Here is a 12,133-nt window from a genome sequence, read left to right on the forward strand (position 1 = left end):
ATAGATTAGAAAATAAACTTGCACAAAATCAAAACCTGATTGTGTACTCAGTGTGTTTTATCAATTTCTCCTCTAAGCTGAACAAAAAACTTAAATTGTTAGAGGGTACAACCTTTATTTTAATGACTGATTAACGAGGTTATCATCGGTTATCCTGATCAAATTATCAAAAATAGATGTAGTGTTCCGCAGGCTCGACTCAAAATTAATTTAAATACAAAATGTGAGTCTCCTTCAATCAATGAGTCAATTAATTATTAATTTAAAAGCTAACAATTATTAATGTAATAATTATTCATTATTAATTTAATAATTAAATGATCCGATTTACCCTCCAAACAAAACAGTGAAGATATGTGGTACCTTCTGTGAGGCAGTGCGTAGCTCAGCCAAGGCACTTGCCAGGTTCTTGGCACACTGGCTGAGCTGCATAGCAGATGCCTGATCACTGATAGTGGGAACTGTGGCTTTGGAGGCTGTGACCATCTTTGCGCCAGGCTGAAACAGAAATAATTATCATTTGTGTTTCAATGTAGTCGTATTATGTTGTCCTGGCTGTGTTAATGGGAGGCAATCAATGTGTCTCAGACTGATGTCAGCATAGACTAAGCAAGAGTAGGAGAAAGAAAAACAAATCAAAATCAACATAGTCAACAATGCTTGCTTGTTTGTTTGTGGTGTGTGTGTGTTACCTGCAGGAAGTTCTGGCTCGCACTAATGAGTGCCAACTGAGCACTGGGGCTGTCAGGCTGAGACTGGCTGCCTCTGACTCCTTGAACCAACTGAGGGATCTGCTCTGCAACCACCTGAGAGACACATAAACGAAAACATTTCCTCCACAAACTTATCTAATGGAAGGGAAATACATGCTGGCCAATGGTGGCCACTCTCCAGGCACCCAAACGTCTTGGAGAAGATCATAATAAACGTGATTCTGTGGTGCATATAATCACTTCTGCGTTACTGCCTTTTTTTTCCAACATGGTCGCATTACACTGAGGCACTTTTATGCTTTGCCAGTTGCCGCCATACTTTTAGATTAGGGCTGCTTGATTATGAAGAAAATATTAATCACAATTAATTTGGTAATAATTGCAAGCACGATTAAGACAATTATTTGTTTTTGGTACAAAACAAGAAAATGTCTCAACGTAAAAAAATATTAAGACAAATAAATTTCTTTGAAACACTATAATTATGCAAGTTCCTTTTGGACTAAACAAGATTCATTAAATTAATCATTTTAAAATAAAAAAGGTGCAAATATGTAAATTTAAACAACTAAAAATCAATATTAATAATCTTTTATTTTTGTTTACGATTATAACGATTTTGTAATTGTCGAGTGTAATCATCAAAATTGTAATTTAATTTCGATTAATTACACAGTCCTAATTTAGATTGACCTTTTATCTGAATACAGTAAGTGTTGATGAAACTATGGCGCTGCACACAGAATAATTAAATATTTGATACTTACAGGAGGCAATCAAGATTATTACTTTCACACAATAGCAGACAATCAACATGATGGAGAAGTCATTGTTTATCATGCCATCTACAGTTTCATTAAATTAAATGTGAGCTTAAACCAATCTTGCCCAAAACAAAATAAAACCAGAAAAAATCCAAGTAAAAAGAAACATTTCGAATTGAAATTAAGAGATTGTTGCCATTGCGTTTCTTGGATATGATTTAAATTAATGAGCCGTCGATCGATTCATCAGTGTACAAAATGTCCTCAGTGACAACTGGTCACTCTGTGAATCAGTGCATGAGATACAATTAGACTAAGAAATGTATTACTTTAACCATGGTAATGCTGAACAATGACTTCTCGGCCATGTGCTCTATGTAGAGTTGTGATATTACACAGGCATGCAAGCACACGTGACATCTTATCCACCCTTTAGTGAGTCATTGTTTCACCCCGGCCACCATACTGAAAAAGTCCTTGCTCCGCCCCTGCTTATCTAATAGTACTAAATGTGCTAAATAAGAACATGAGAAAAGTAAAAAGTAAAGTAGTATGGCATACCTTATAATAATATTGTATGTACTTACCTTGCAGCTTTGCACCAGCTGCTGCTGTGCAGCCTGGTTCTTGTTGGATGAGGCAGCATGCTGGGCTGCAGCTATTGTCTGAGTAGCTGCTGCAGCTGCCTGTCTTGCTGCATTCTAAAAGGAAATAGAAAGAAATGCAGCTTTAGTTAAGTTCGTATAACTAATCATTGTATCAGCATCATACTATAGACAATTAAATTTTATCTTGGGTATTTCATTTGACAATGAATAAACTGTATAGGAACTGAAAATGGAATAAGTTGCCCTTCCCTAAAGTGTTCCCACAAAGTCGGAAGCATCACTGCAAAAACTGAAATCTTAAGTAAGATATAATTTCTTAAAATTAACCTAAATTTGCTTATTCTGCTTTGACAAGTTATTTTTACTTAAAATAAGATTCTCAGACAAGACCATTCTGCTTATTTTAAGATGCTTATTACTCAATTGTTATTATTTGATCAAGCAGTCTTGGTATTGAGCCAGTTTTAAGTACTGTGAAGCTTATAACAAGCATTTTCCACATTTTAAGATGACAACTAACCAACATCAAAGGCCCTGAACTGAGGTTTCATAAATTGCATTTTCTTATTTTAAGATTTTGCATAATCTAGTAATAAGATAAATGGGAAACAAATAAAAGTATGAAACCAATCAGACAAAAGTGCAATATAGCATAAGTAATTCGTTTTGTTATATTTACTAAGCTCATTTTTCTTTGTTCCTGTACCAGCTCAGTGGTCTAGTGGTAGAGTGCATACCCTCAGACTTGGAGGTTTTGGGTTCCATCCCTGGCTGGGCCTTACCAAAGGCAATGAAAATGGGACCTGTTACCTCCATGCTTGACACTCAGGTGAAGTTATCCAAGCGTAAAAAAAATACTTATGTTATTAAGAAAATATCAACATGACTTATTTTTAGTCTAAAAATACTATTTTTCAAGACCGCTGTGGTTGATATGGCCCTAGTATTATTTTCCAAAATATTACAGGTAAATTAAAGTAATTTTTTCTTGTTCTGTTGCCAGATAATTTTGCTTATTTAAAGTAATAATTTTCTTATTTTACAAAAAAAAATTCTTAAATTTTCTTCTGTCCCTTTTGCAGTGTAGAATTGTCTCACAGATCAATTCAGTTTGTTTGATCATGGCATACACTGTACATTTTTTATGTATGTATTTTTCATGTCATAATGGGAGCATTGTAGTTATGAACAACAAAACAAAGTTATAGAAAAGTAAGTAACTATGCCTGCCCCTGACACTTTGGTATCATTGAATTTCATTGAATTAAGGCCACTCAATGTGGAACTGCACAGTGAGATAAGGAAACATTTTTGTTTAAACATCCGCATTCACACGTTGGCGAACGTGTTTTTTTTCTATCAGATAAGTCTCGGTAAGTGACATGAAAATCAAAACTTCTTTTTAGTTGAACGTACCTCAAGCTTGTTGATAAGACGTTTTTTGATGGCATTCTGTGCAGCGGCATTTGTTGCTATGCGAAGGCCTTCGGCCGCCTCTCTCAACCTCTGCTGCTGCTCCTCACTATCAGGGTTTGCTGCCGCTCCCTGGAGTAAACACACACAAAAGTAATTTTTAGGTCAAACTGAGATTACACTGTGTTTGAAATGATTATCCATATACAAGGGAATTGAAGTTTGATACATGTTTAAGTTAGCCTTTGCATTACTTTTTTCCTGTCACTTTGTATGGTGGAGTATACAGCTGCTCACTTGCATGAACAGGCCGGCCCCTCAACACGGGAAAATGTCATCAAGACAAGAACTAGGATGCGTATTCTATAAAAATACATGCAGACCTTGGCTGCCTCCACCATCTTAGCAGTAGCGTCAGCCAGAAGCTTGGCAGCCGACAGGAGCTTTCGTGAATTTTCCAGGTCTGACTCTCCCTCTGCATCCATCTTGATGGCATTGACCAGATCAGATGTGGCCTGGGCAAGGATACGAGCCTGGCGAACCATCTCACCTGTTTAGGAAAACATTGTGGTAAGATAAAAAGATCCAGTCTACAGCTATTGAATATGCAGTGACATGCACTTAGATGGCACTGGGCACATGGGGGACAGGGGGACCTGTCCCCAGTTTCATTAAGCGTTCATACAGAAATGTTAAAATAAGTTTTTTGTGGGTGATTTGCATTGCAGACAAATAACAGCTTCATATATTATTTATTGCATAGCCATTAATTTAGTTAAGAATTTCTCAATGGATTTTTCGAGTTCACACACACGCACGCAACTACGCACATAATGTTTATTATTCTTAAAAACTTGGTCCCTGTCCCCCCCAGTTCCAAAATCCCATCTGCGCCCTTGCGCAGTGGAACAAACAAGTCATATCAAAACATTCTGGCCTGTTTGTTTTCACAGAGTGCAGCACTGCTACCTATTGTAGTGGATGTGCAATTACACTTTATTCTAGTATGAAAAATTCCTTGAGCTCACACATGCCCCCCTTTCCCTGCATTGCGCCGTGTCCCCCCCAAAGGGTTGCCCAACTTGCTCTTCTTCTCTGTTTGAGAAGCACTGTATTAAAACTAAATAACTATATGCCCTAAATAAAAGTAACCTGCATTAACAGTCTTATTTCCCCGAAAATTGCTAATATTATAGAAATTCTGCCAGGGTATGTCAACTTATGACCACAAGTTTATATATGTAGTATGTATGCACTGCATGTATACATGTGCAGTCCTGTACAGTCCCAGACAGACCAACACGATTCACTTGTGTAGGGTGGAATTAAACATGCTACTATTTGTTGATGGTTCGACGGGAAATTTCCACAATGCAGTTTGTATTTGCTAGATTTTGGATTATCAACATGTGACACTGTTGCATGTTGTGTTTATCTTCAGTAGTGAGTAACGTCATGTCATGGTGCTGTGAGTTCACATTATTTACAGTATACATAGCTGTGGCCACAAAAAGTTACCATATACTCATCATGGGCATGAATGTCATGTTATACATGAGCTTTTATGGTAATTGTTTAACACTAAGCGCTTAACACTAATCATATGTTTTTTACAAAAAGAAGAGTGCTCAAGATTTAGATTATCTGCTAACCACACAGGATCAAAACATTACATGCAATACAGGCTCATTCTAGTAAAAGTAAAAGAGTACAAGATCGAATTAAAAAAGCGTACCATTGATGGTTTACAGGGTGGCTCAAATTATGTTACTAAATACAGTTTTTCTTTAAATGAAACATATACAAATTATACTCTATTAGACAGATGCTGATGCTACGGCAGTTCACATAATGCGTACGAGTGCTAAACATATGACACCCACCAGCGTTTCCCATTGAGCTGAAGATGTTCTCTGTGACATCCAAAATGCGATCAGTGGCTTCTCCATGGCGCCCAATGGGATGGCCTCCACTGGCGTATTGTTTAATATGTTGCAGTAGCTCGTTTAATGCCTGTGTGACACCTGTTGCGGCCACGCCCACCTGCTTCAGGAGACCCTCATCGTTTGTGGCCCCCTGTGAGGCATCCACGCAACCTTCCACTGACTTGGCCACCAGCTTGCTTGCCTCTATGAGCTGTTCCTGGCACACTGGGGAGCTGATGGTTGGAGCCACCACCTACATGTGGGATGGGAGTGTATGAAGCGTGATAGAAGAAACAAAATGACTTGAATCCCTTCACCATACAAGAAAAGCTCTCATCAACTATATCCTATCTGACGGGGAACATTTTAGCTGTTTAGGTTTACCAAGTGTAAGCAAATATTTGTGGTGTTGTGGAGCAAGAAAATAAGCATTTAAAAGTAATATTAACAACAGTTTGGCCAGTTTAGCAACATTCATCACATCACAAATATCTATGATCTAGGACTTGGCAATACATGTCAGCCAGCAAGACTAGCGGTATCTGATAGTGATGTACTTGTACCATGAGCGATAGTGATCCAATATACTGGGGTATTGAAGTATTGTCCAACCCCTACTAAATATCTCAGGTAGTCTTAAGTCTCACTCACTCTTGTGCAGGCCACCAGCTGAGATGTGGACAACGCACACTGGGTGGCTGCAGCAATAACTCTGTTCTGCTGGGTTGAGTCTTCTGTCTTCTGGGCTACATTTTTAGCTTTCAGCACAAGGGCTGCTGCAGCATTTGCCACAGCTTTAGCCAGCTGCATCAGCATATCCTGCAAAGGGCAAACACACACATTATTTAGCAGTGTGAGAGGAAAAGTTTGGTATGATATCTTGACGTTCAAATACCGTAATTTGATTTGGAAATGAAGACTGTTTACGTCAGATAAGGAAATTAGGACAGAGTAATGATTCAGAAATGGGTGATTGATTTAATACTGGATTAGGTAATCTCTCAAAATATCCCAGGGAATGCTGAATCTTCCTACATTGATGATTCATAAGATTCAAAGGTTTCATTATGTAATGTAGTCTTAATCTTCTCTGGCTTTTTTTGTAAAATTGCTGTCTTAGAAATTGCCATCAAAATTGACATGTTTACAGAGTCTGCTTGTTATAGTTAACAATATTTATCAGACCAGTAAAGAGTAGGACTGGAAACAAGAATGAATGAAAATACACAGCCACCTCGAATATCGTAGGCCACATATTATTGGGAACAGAGATGGCAAATCCAGGCCCAGTACTTAAAAACCCTGCCACAGTTTGTCTTTAGCCCCTGATGCTAGCTAGCTAGCTAGCTCCCTAGCAGGTAAACGAGCACCATGGGAGCTAGTTAGGGCTAAAGACAAACTGTCGCAGGGTTTTTACTTTCTGGATATGGATTTGCCACCTCTGATTGAGAATGGGTTACTTTTAATGCAACAATATTTTGCTGCACAATTTCAATTTAAATCAGTTTTGACTGACATTTTATCATGATGATTACTGCATGTGGGTTACTAAATGAATTAATAGATTGCTTTGATTGGCATTTCATCGTTAAATGTCTTCAGCAGACATTTGTTACCATCATTTGACAATAAGAGGGCACTCTCCATCTGGCAGCCCTGAAAGATCCTTTACCTAGAAACTGTCAAATATAGAGGTGGGGGGGGGGGGGGAAGACAAAAAACTGTGCGCTTATTGAACACAAGCACCTTACTTTGCAAGGTTATTTTCACAAATATTGTACTTGTGTAGCCAATTCCTTGATGGAATTTGGACACGTTATTATTTTTGTACCATACTTGTTCCCATAGTCAACCAGAACCCCCAACCAATCTTTTGAAATTATTTAAGAAATGCAATCATTTGGACGTAAAGTTAGAGTGTATATACCTGGAATTGTGGATCTGTGTCTGTCTCTCCTATGTGTGACAGTAGCTCTCCACTTGCCTGGCCCACATTTCCCGCAGCTTGCAGCAGATTCTGACGAGGCTAAAACCAAATCAGTTTGTCAATATTATAGACAAATTCATAGAGAGAGAGAAAAAACAAATCATCATAGATACCGAGTACTGTGAACAAGTATTGGGTCAAAGATCAGTTTAGTTTAAATGACTTTTTCACAGTAGTCATTTTGACATAGTAAAACGTGAATAGTAGGACACGGTTAGTAGGATGGGGTGGCAATATTTCATTCAAAAAGGACATGGGCTTTGGACCCACAGGCTCGAGGCCTGCTGCGGATAAAACTGACTGCAACTAATTGTTGGACAGATAGAGGTCTGCTTCCCGATTATTGTTTAAAAACACCTTTAGCAAGACAGTGAAACCCGAGAGACTCCATTCAGGGCCACAGACCAGGCAAGCAATTCATCTCCCTGAAGCATGGACAGAAGCCAAAAGCACAGCAAAGGGCGGTAACCAGTCTCTTGGCAAAGGCAAGGACTGGACGCTGATGGTCGATTTGGGGAAGCAGATGCTGTATCGTTTCCAGGAGCCATGACAATAACATCCCTGAGACTAGATATGAATTCCTGTCAGAAGTTGTCAGAAGACAGGTGGGAATGTTTGAGCTCAATGTTCCTAACCTTGCCAGCAAGATGAATTCTCGCGATATTTGCGAGTTCACAAACTCCGGAGAATACATATCTTGTACCGCTCCCGCTGATACGTTTGCAGCTGATCTTTTTTTGACCAATCAGGCGTTGTCGAGGCAGGACAAACCCAATAAGCACCGATGGCGGGGGGAAACAAACAAACCTAACAGACGAATGGATGCTGCAATTAATTATGTTCTTGCAGAATTACTCACCTTTCCTTGAACTATTCTTACAATTTTTTTTACAGTATGTTAAAAATGTTTACAATGTTTTTAACAGAGGTGGCAAATCCAGTTCCAGAAAGTAAGAAACCTGCCACAGTTTGTCTTTAGCCCCAGGTGGTAGCTAGCGAGCTCCCTAGCTAGCTCCCCGGGTGCTTGGTTACCTGCTAGGGAGCTAGCTAGCTGGGGCTAAAGACAAACTCTGGCAGGTTTATTACTTTCTGGACCTGGATTTGCCACCTCTTGTTTTAAAAAATATTTTAATAGTTTAAATATTTTTAAAGCGTGAAAGTTCTAAATGTATATTCAAAAATAAGTTTTATATGGTCTAACTATGGTGGATATTCATTCATTGAGGATATGTAACATATAACATATTCCAGGCGATAAACGGTGTTTAACACTCAATGAACCAGGAAGAAGCCAGTTTGAAAAAACAGACAAACTAACATAAATAAAGGACTCTACAATTTCTTTTTCAACTTCCCTTCACAGTTTGGCCTTGACGTAGACCTAATACTTTTGCACAGTAATGAGGATAAATAGACTGTTGACACATAAAGGGACACTTTTAGTGTAGGTGTCCAGCTATAGAGCTGCTATGGGGGTGGAGGAGTGTTATTCTGTATCACTAATATATTAGTTCCAGGTTCCTGTCAATGGAAAACATTTCTTAATCTCATAAGGAGTACACCTCTGTGTTTGCAGGCTGGGCAGTCTTCAGCATGTCAGAGACAGCACAGGCCAGGTTCTTGGCAGCACCCAGCAGCTGCTGTCCGTTTCCGCCTTCATCCTCCATGAGCGCTGCCAACAGTTTGACACCCTTTGACATCTCAGTGAGGTTGGAGGAGATGGTGGTAACAGCACAGCCCACTGCTGTGTAGTCTGTCTCTGCTGGGTCACCTGTGGATTAGGGGTGTGGTGGGGGTGGGGTGGTGGGGATTGATATTACAATATATTGCGCGCTCTGTTGCAATAAATATATTGATACGCTGAAGGCAGTATCGATATTTTATGACAGCACGGCGCACATAAAGGATTTACCCCGCCATTTAGACAAGTCAATGAAGCTGGAAACATACTCAGCGTAGCACTTCGTCTACGCTAAGGCTAGATTCAAAATAAAGCTTTAAAAAACAATACATTGACACCAATGGGCTTTTACTTTGAAGTTGGCCTGCGCGACGACATGACTGCCAGCTTGACTTCCCTTTTTGACGTGTTGGCTTACATATCGAAGTTTTTATTGAAATTACATATTTTCTACCAACATTATTACAATGCCGTCCCAAAAGTATATTTAATCGCTAAATTAGGATGCTAAGAAACCGCTAGTTAATTACATAATACAGCACGTATTAGTTGGTTAATTGCATAACACAGCACAAGTCTCCGACGTTAGTGTCTAGCAGCTAGCATTAGCTGGTACGGTGGCCCTGAAGTGCAAAATGCAAAAAAGGGCTGGCAACAGTAATGAGTGACAGCTACCTGGCTTGCTTTCTTTACTTCTTTTTCAATATCCTTGACCGAGGCTACTTTGTAACTCACTCTCCATGTTTAAAGGAAGGGAATGTATCTTAAATTGCACTTTGTCTTTTTCATTAAAGTGCAGAAACATAAAAAAATAAGAAAATACAAAATAAGACTTAAAAAAATTAGATCATAGAAATAGTACCGAATCAAATGCACATTTTCTGTATTTAACCTCTCTACTTCTAAAGTGTCCCTAATTACAGTTATAGTTTCCGATGCTGATTAAATGAAACCTTAAAACTGCTTTATTGCACAGTATCTCTTTGACAGTGTAAAGCAGTGGTGTCCAAACCATCCCAGTGGCCCGCGACATATACTAAAAATGGCATTTGACACAGTTTAATTAAAAAAAAAAGTTTGGAGATGTCCAAGAAAGAAGGGACGGTGTCGAAAAAAATAGGTGCCACGATTACAAATAAATTGGTTGATATGCTGTAACATTTTTCTAGATATGCAAAAACACAAATGAATTATTTGTACAATTTTTTAGGACTAAACCCATTTTCTCTTCATAACATTACATGGCCCTTGCGTCCTCCTGATTTTCTGTATGTGGCCCCCAAATGAAAAAGTTTGGACACCGCTGGTGTAAAGTTGCTGAACCCCAAGCACTAACACACTATGACTACAACATCTTGAAAAGGACACTTGTTGGTACTGCACGTATAACTTTACCTGCAGTGAGGTTAACCATAGAGGCAGTGCCTGCTGTGATAGCATCCACCTGAGAATGGATCTCATGTTTAGACTCGTCCATCTTGTTTTTGCGCCAGGCTTGAGATGCCTTAAACACAACAATAAAACGGTATACATCATTTATCCAATGTTAAGAGCCTACTCTGTTGAAGCTTTTACTGGGAAGTTTTACGAGAGTGAAATCTTACAGCATCTGTTCCCAGTGGGGGCAGAGTATCAAAGTCATCCAAAGAGGCCTGAGCAGCCTGGACAGCGTGCATACTGGAGTTGATGGTACCAGTCAGGGCTTGCTGAGCTGAAGTCTGCAAACACAAAACTCCTCACATCATACTGTTTACAGGTGTGCCCAACATTATTGCTTTTCCATATATAGTTCCAAATATATATTTTTTGTTTGTATTTTAAAAAAGTCTTCTTCATAAGTACACTCAATGGCTGGGATGTCAAAACTACTACCTGGGGCCATTTGCAGCCCACCACGTGTGTTTTTAAATTTGGGAGTCAACATGAAAAGTGGTTGTTGAAGGGGAAGAAAAAGGAAAAAAGTGGTTGTTCCTCATAAAAAAAAGAAAAAAGATGGGTGCGGTTGCGACAACCTCTCTCTTGTGTGTGACACCGCTTAAATCTACTACAAATTAAAATAATATACCCACATATGTCAATAAAAATAAGCAAACTATGCCCCACCTGGGGTTCAAGCATTTAAGAAGATTCTGCATCTTTAGCATGAGGAAGATGGTAAACCTCCAAGTTGCTCTCATACTGCTTCGCAAACAGAAAAAAAAATTCAACTGCATCCCCTACAATTTCTTCATTATATTGTCTTATTTTTTTTATTTTTACATATTTTTTAATAATTTTTTTATTAAAAAAAAAACTGCTCCTCGATATTATATTGTCACATTTTTTATTTTATTTTTTTTAAATAAAATGTTTCGATTTTTTTATTATAAAAACAAATTATAGTTGTTACTCAAATGGTGCCATTGATTACCAAATATGCTCTTCGGAAAAAAAAAAGTTATTCCAAGCTATGCATAAGTTTTGAAGGTGCAAAACATACAAATATAATTCAAGCTGGGGCTTTTCAAAGTGTTATACAATCTGAGGTTTAATACATCATAACATAAAACATTTTTAAGAGAACCAAAGTTAGAATGTCCTAAGAATAAAATTGTATTTGTTCTAGAATAAAAAGTTCTAACCTTTACATTAAAAAAAAAAGTATTTTAGTATACATTGGTTTTGGTCACGTGCTATTTAATGGTCGACAGTAAAGTTTGCTTTACCAACGGAGGCATGTGTCCTCTGTGCATCTGTCCACTGGTGATGTGCTGCTTGGCCTGAGGCATGGAGCCCATCTGGAAACTCTCTGGACCACCGGCTCCTGAGCGCATGATGGCTGGCAGGGCCACTGATCCTGTCTCTACCTTACCCACTTTGTTGAACTGCTGCTGCAACACTGTTGACCTGAAGTGAGAATTAGGAATGCCACTTGTCCCGTTTCTATTTTGTGGCTATTTCAAGCCCTCCATAATATGCTGTGTAGATGATAATACTTTTCATGTTCAAGCGAAATGTAAGAAGAGACGTACTTTTTAGGAGACACAGAGTCCTCCAGCATCG

General features: G+C 38.7%; 1 protein-coding gene across 2 annotated transcripts in view; it reads right to left on the reverse strand.

The window, feature by feature from the left end:
• The window catches only part of tln1 (talin 1), a 98,182-nt gene that overhangs the window by 42,183 nt on the left and 43,866 nt on the right, over positions 1 to 12,133 (reverse strand). For both annotated transcript variants that reach the window (XM_086096117.1, XM_086096116.1), the window contains 13 exons: positions 12,103 to 12,133; positions 11,797 to 11,977; positions 10,696 to 10,809; positions 10,487 to 10,595; positions 8,973 to 9,181; positions 7,351 to 7,449; positions 6,075 to 6,242; positions 5,382 to 5,676; positions 3,882 to 4,048; positions 3,502 to 3,630; positions 2,065 to 2,178; positions 693 to 806; positions 364 to 498 (listed from right to left, as the gene is read on the reverse strand). The exon at positions 12,103 to 12,133 is cut by the window's right edge and continues 46 nt beyond it. In XM_086096117.1, coding sequence (XP_085952243.1) covers positions 364 to 498; positions 693 to 806; positions 2,065 to 2,178; positions 3,502 to 3,630; positions 3,882 to 4,048; positions 5,382 to 5,676; positions 6,075 to 6,242; positions 7,351 to 7,449; positions 8,973 to 9,181; positions 10,487 to 10,595; positions 10,696 to 10,809; positions 11,797 to 11,977; positions 12,103 to 12,133 — 1,865 coding nt within the window. The remainder of the gene's footprint in view (positions 1 to 363; positions 499 to 692; positions 807 to 2,064; positions 2,179 to 3,501; positions 3,631 to 3,881; positions 4,049 to 5,381; positions 5,677 to 6,074; positions 6,243 to 7,350; positions 7,450 to 8,972; positions 9,182 to 10,486; positions 10,596 to 10,695; positions 10,810 to 11,796; positions 11,978 to 12,102) is intronic.

Source organism: Leptonotus elevatus, chromosome 15 (genome assembly GCF_054856555.1).
Source record: "Leptonotus elevatus isolate MCC_2025b chromosome 15, RoL_Lele_1.0, whole genome shotgun sequence".
Classification (NCBI taxonomy): domain Eukaryota; kingdom Metazoa; phylum Chordata; class Actinopteri; order Syngnathiformes; family Syngnathidae; genus Leptonotus; species Leptonotus elevatus.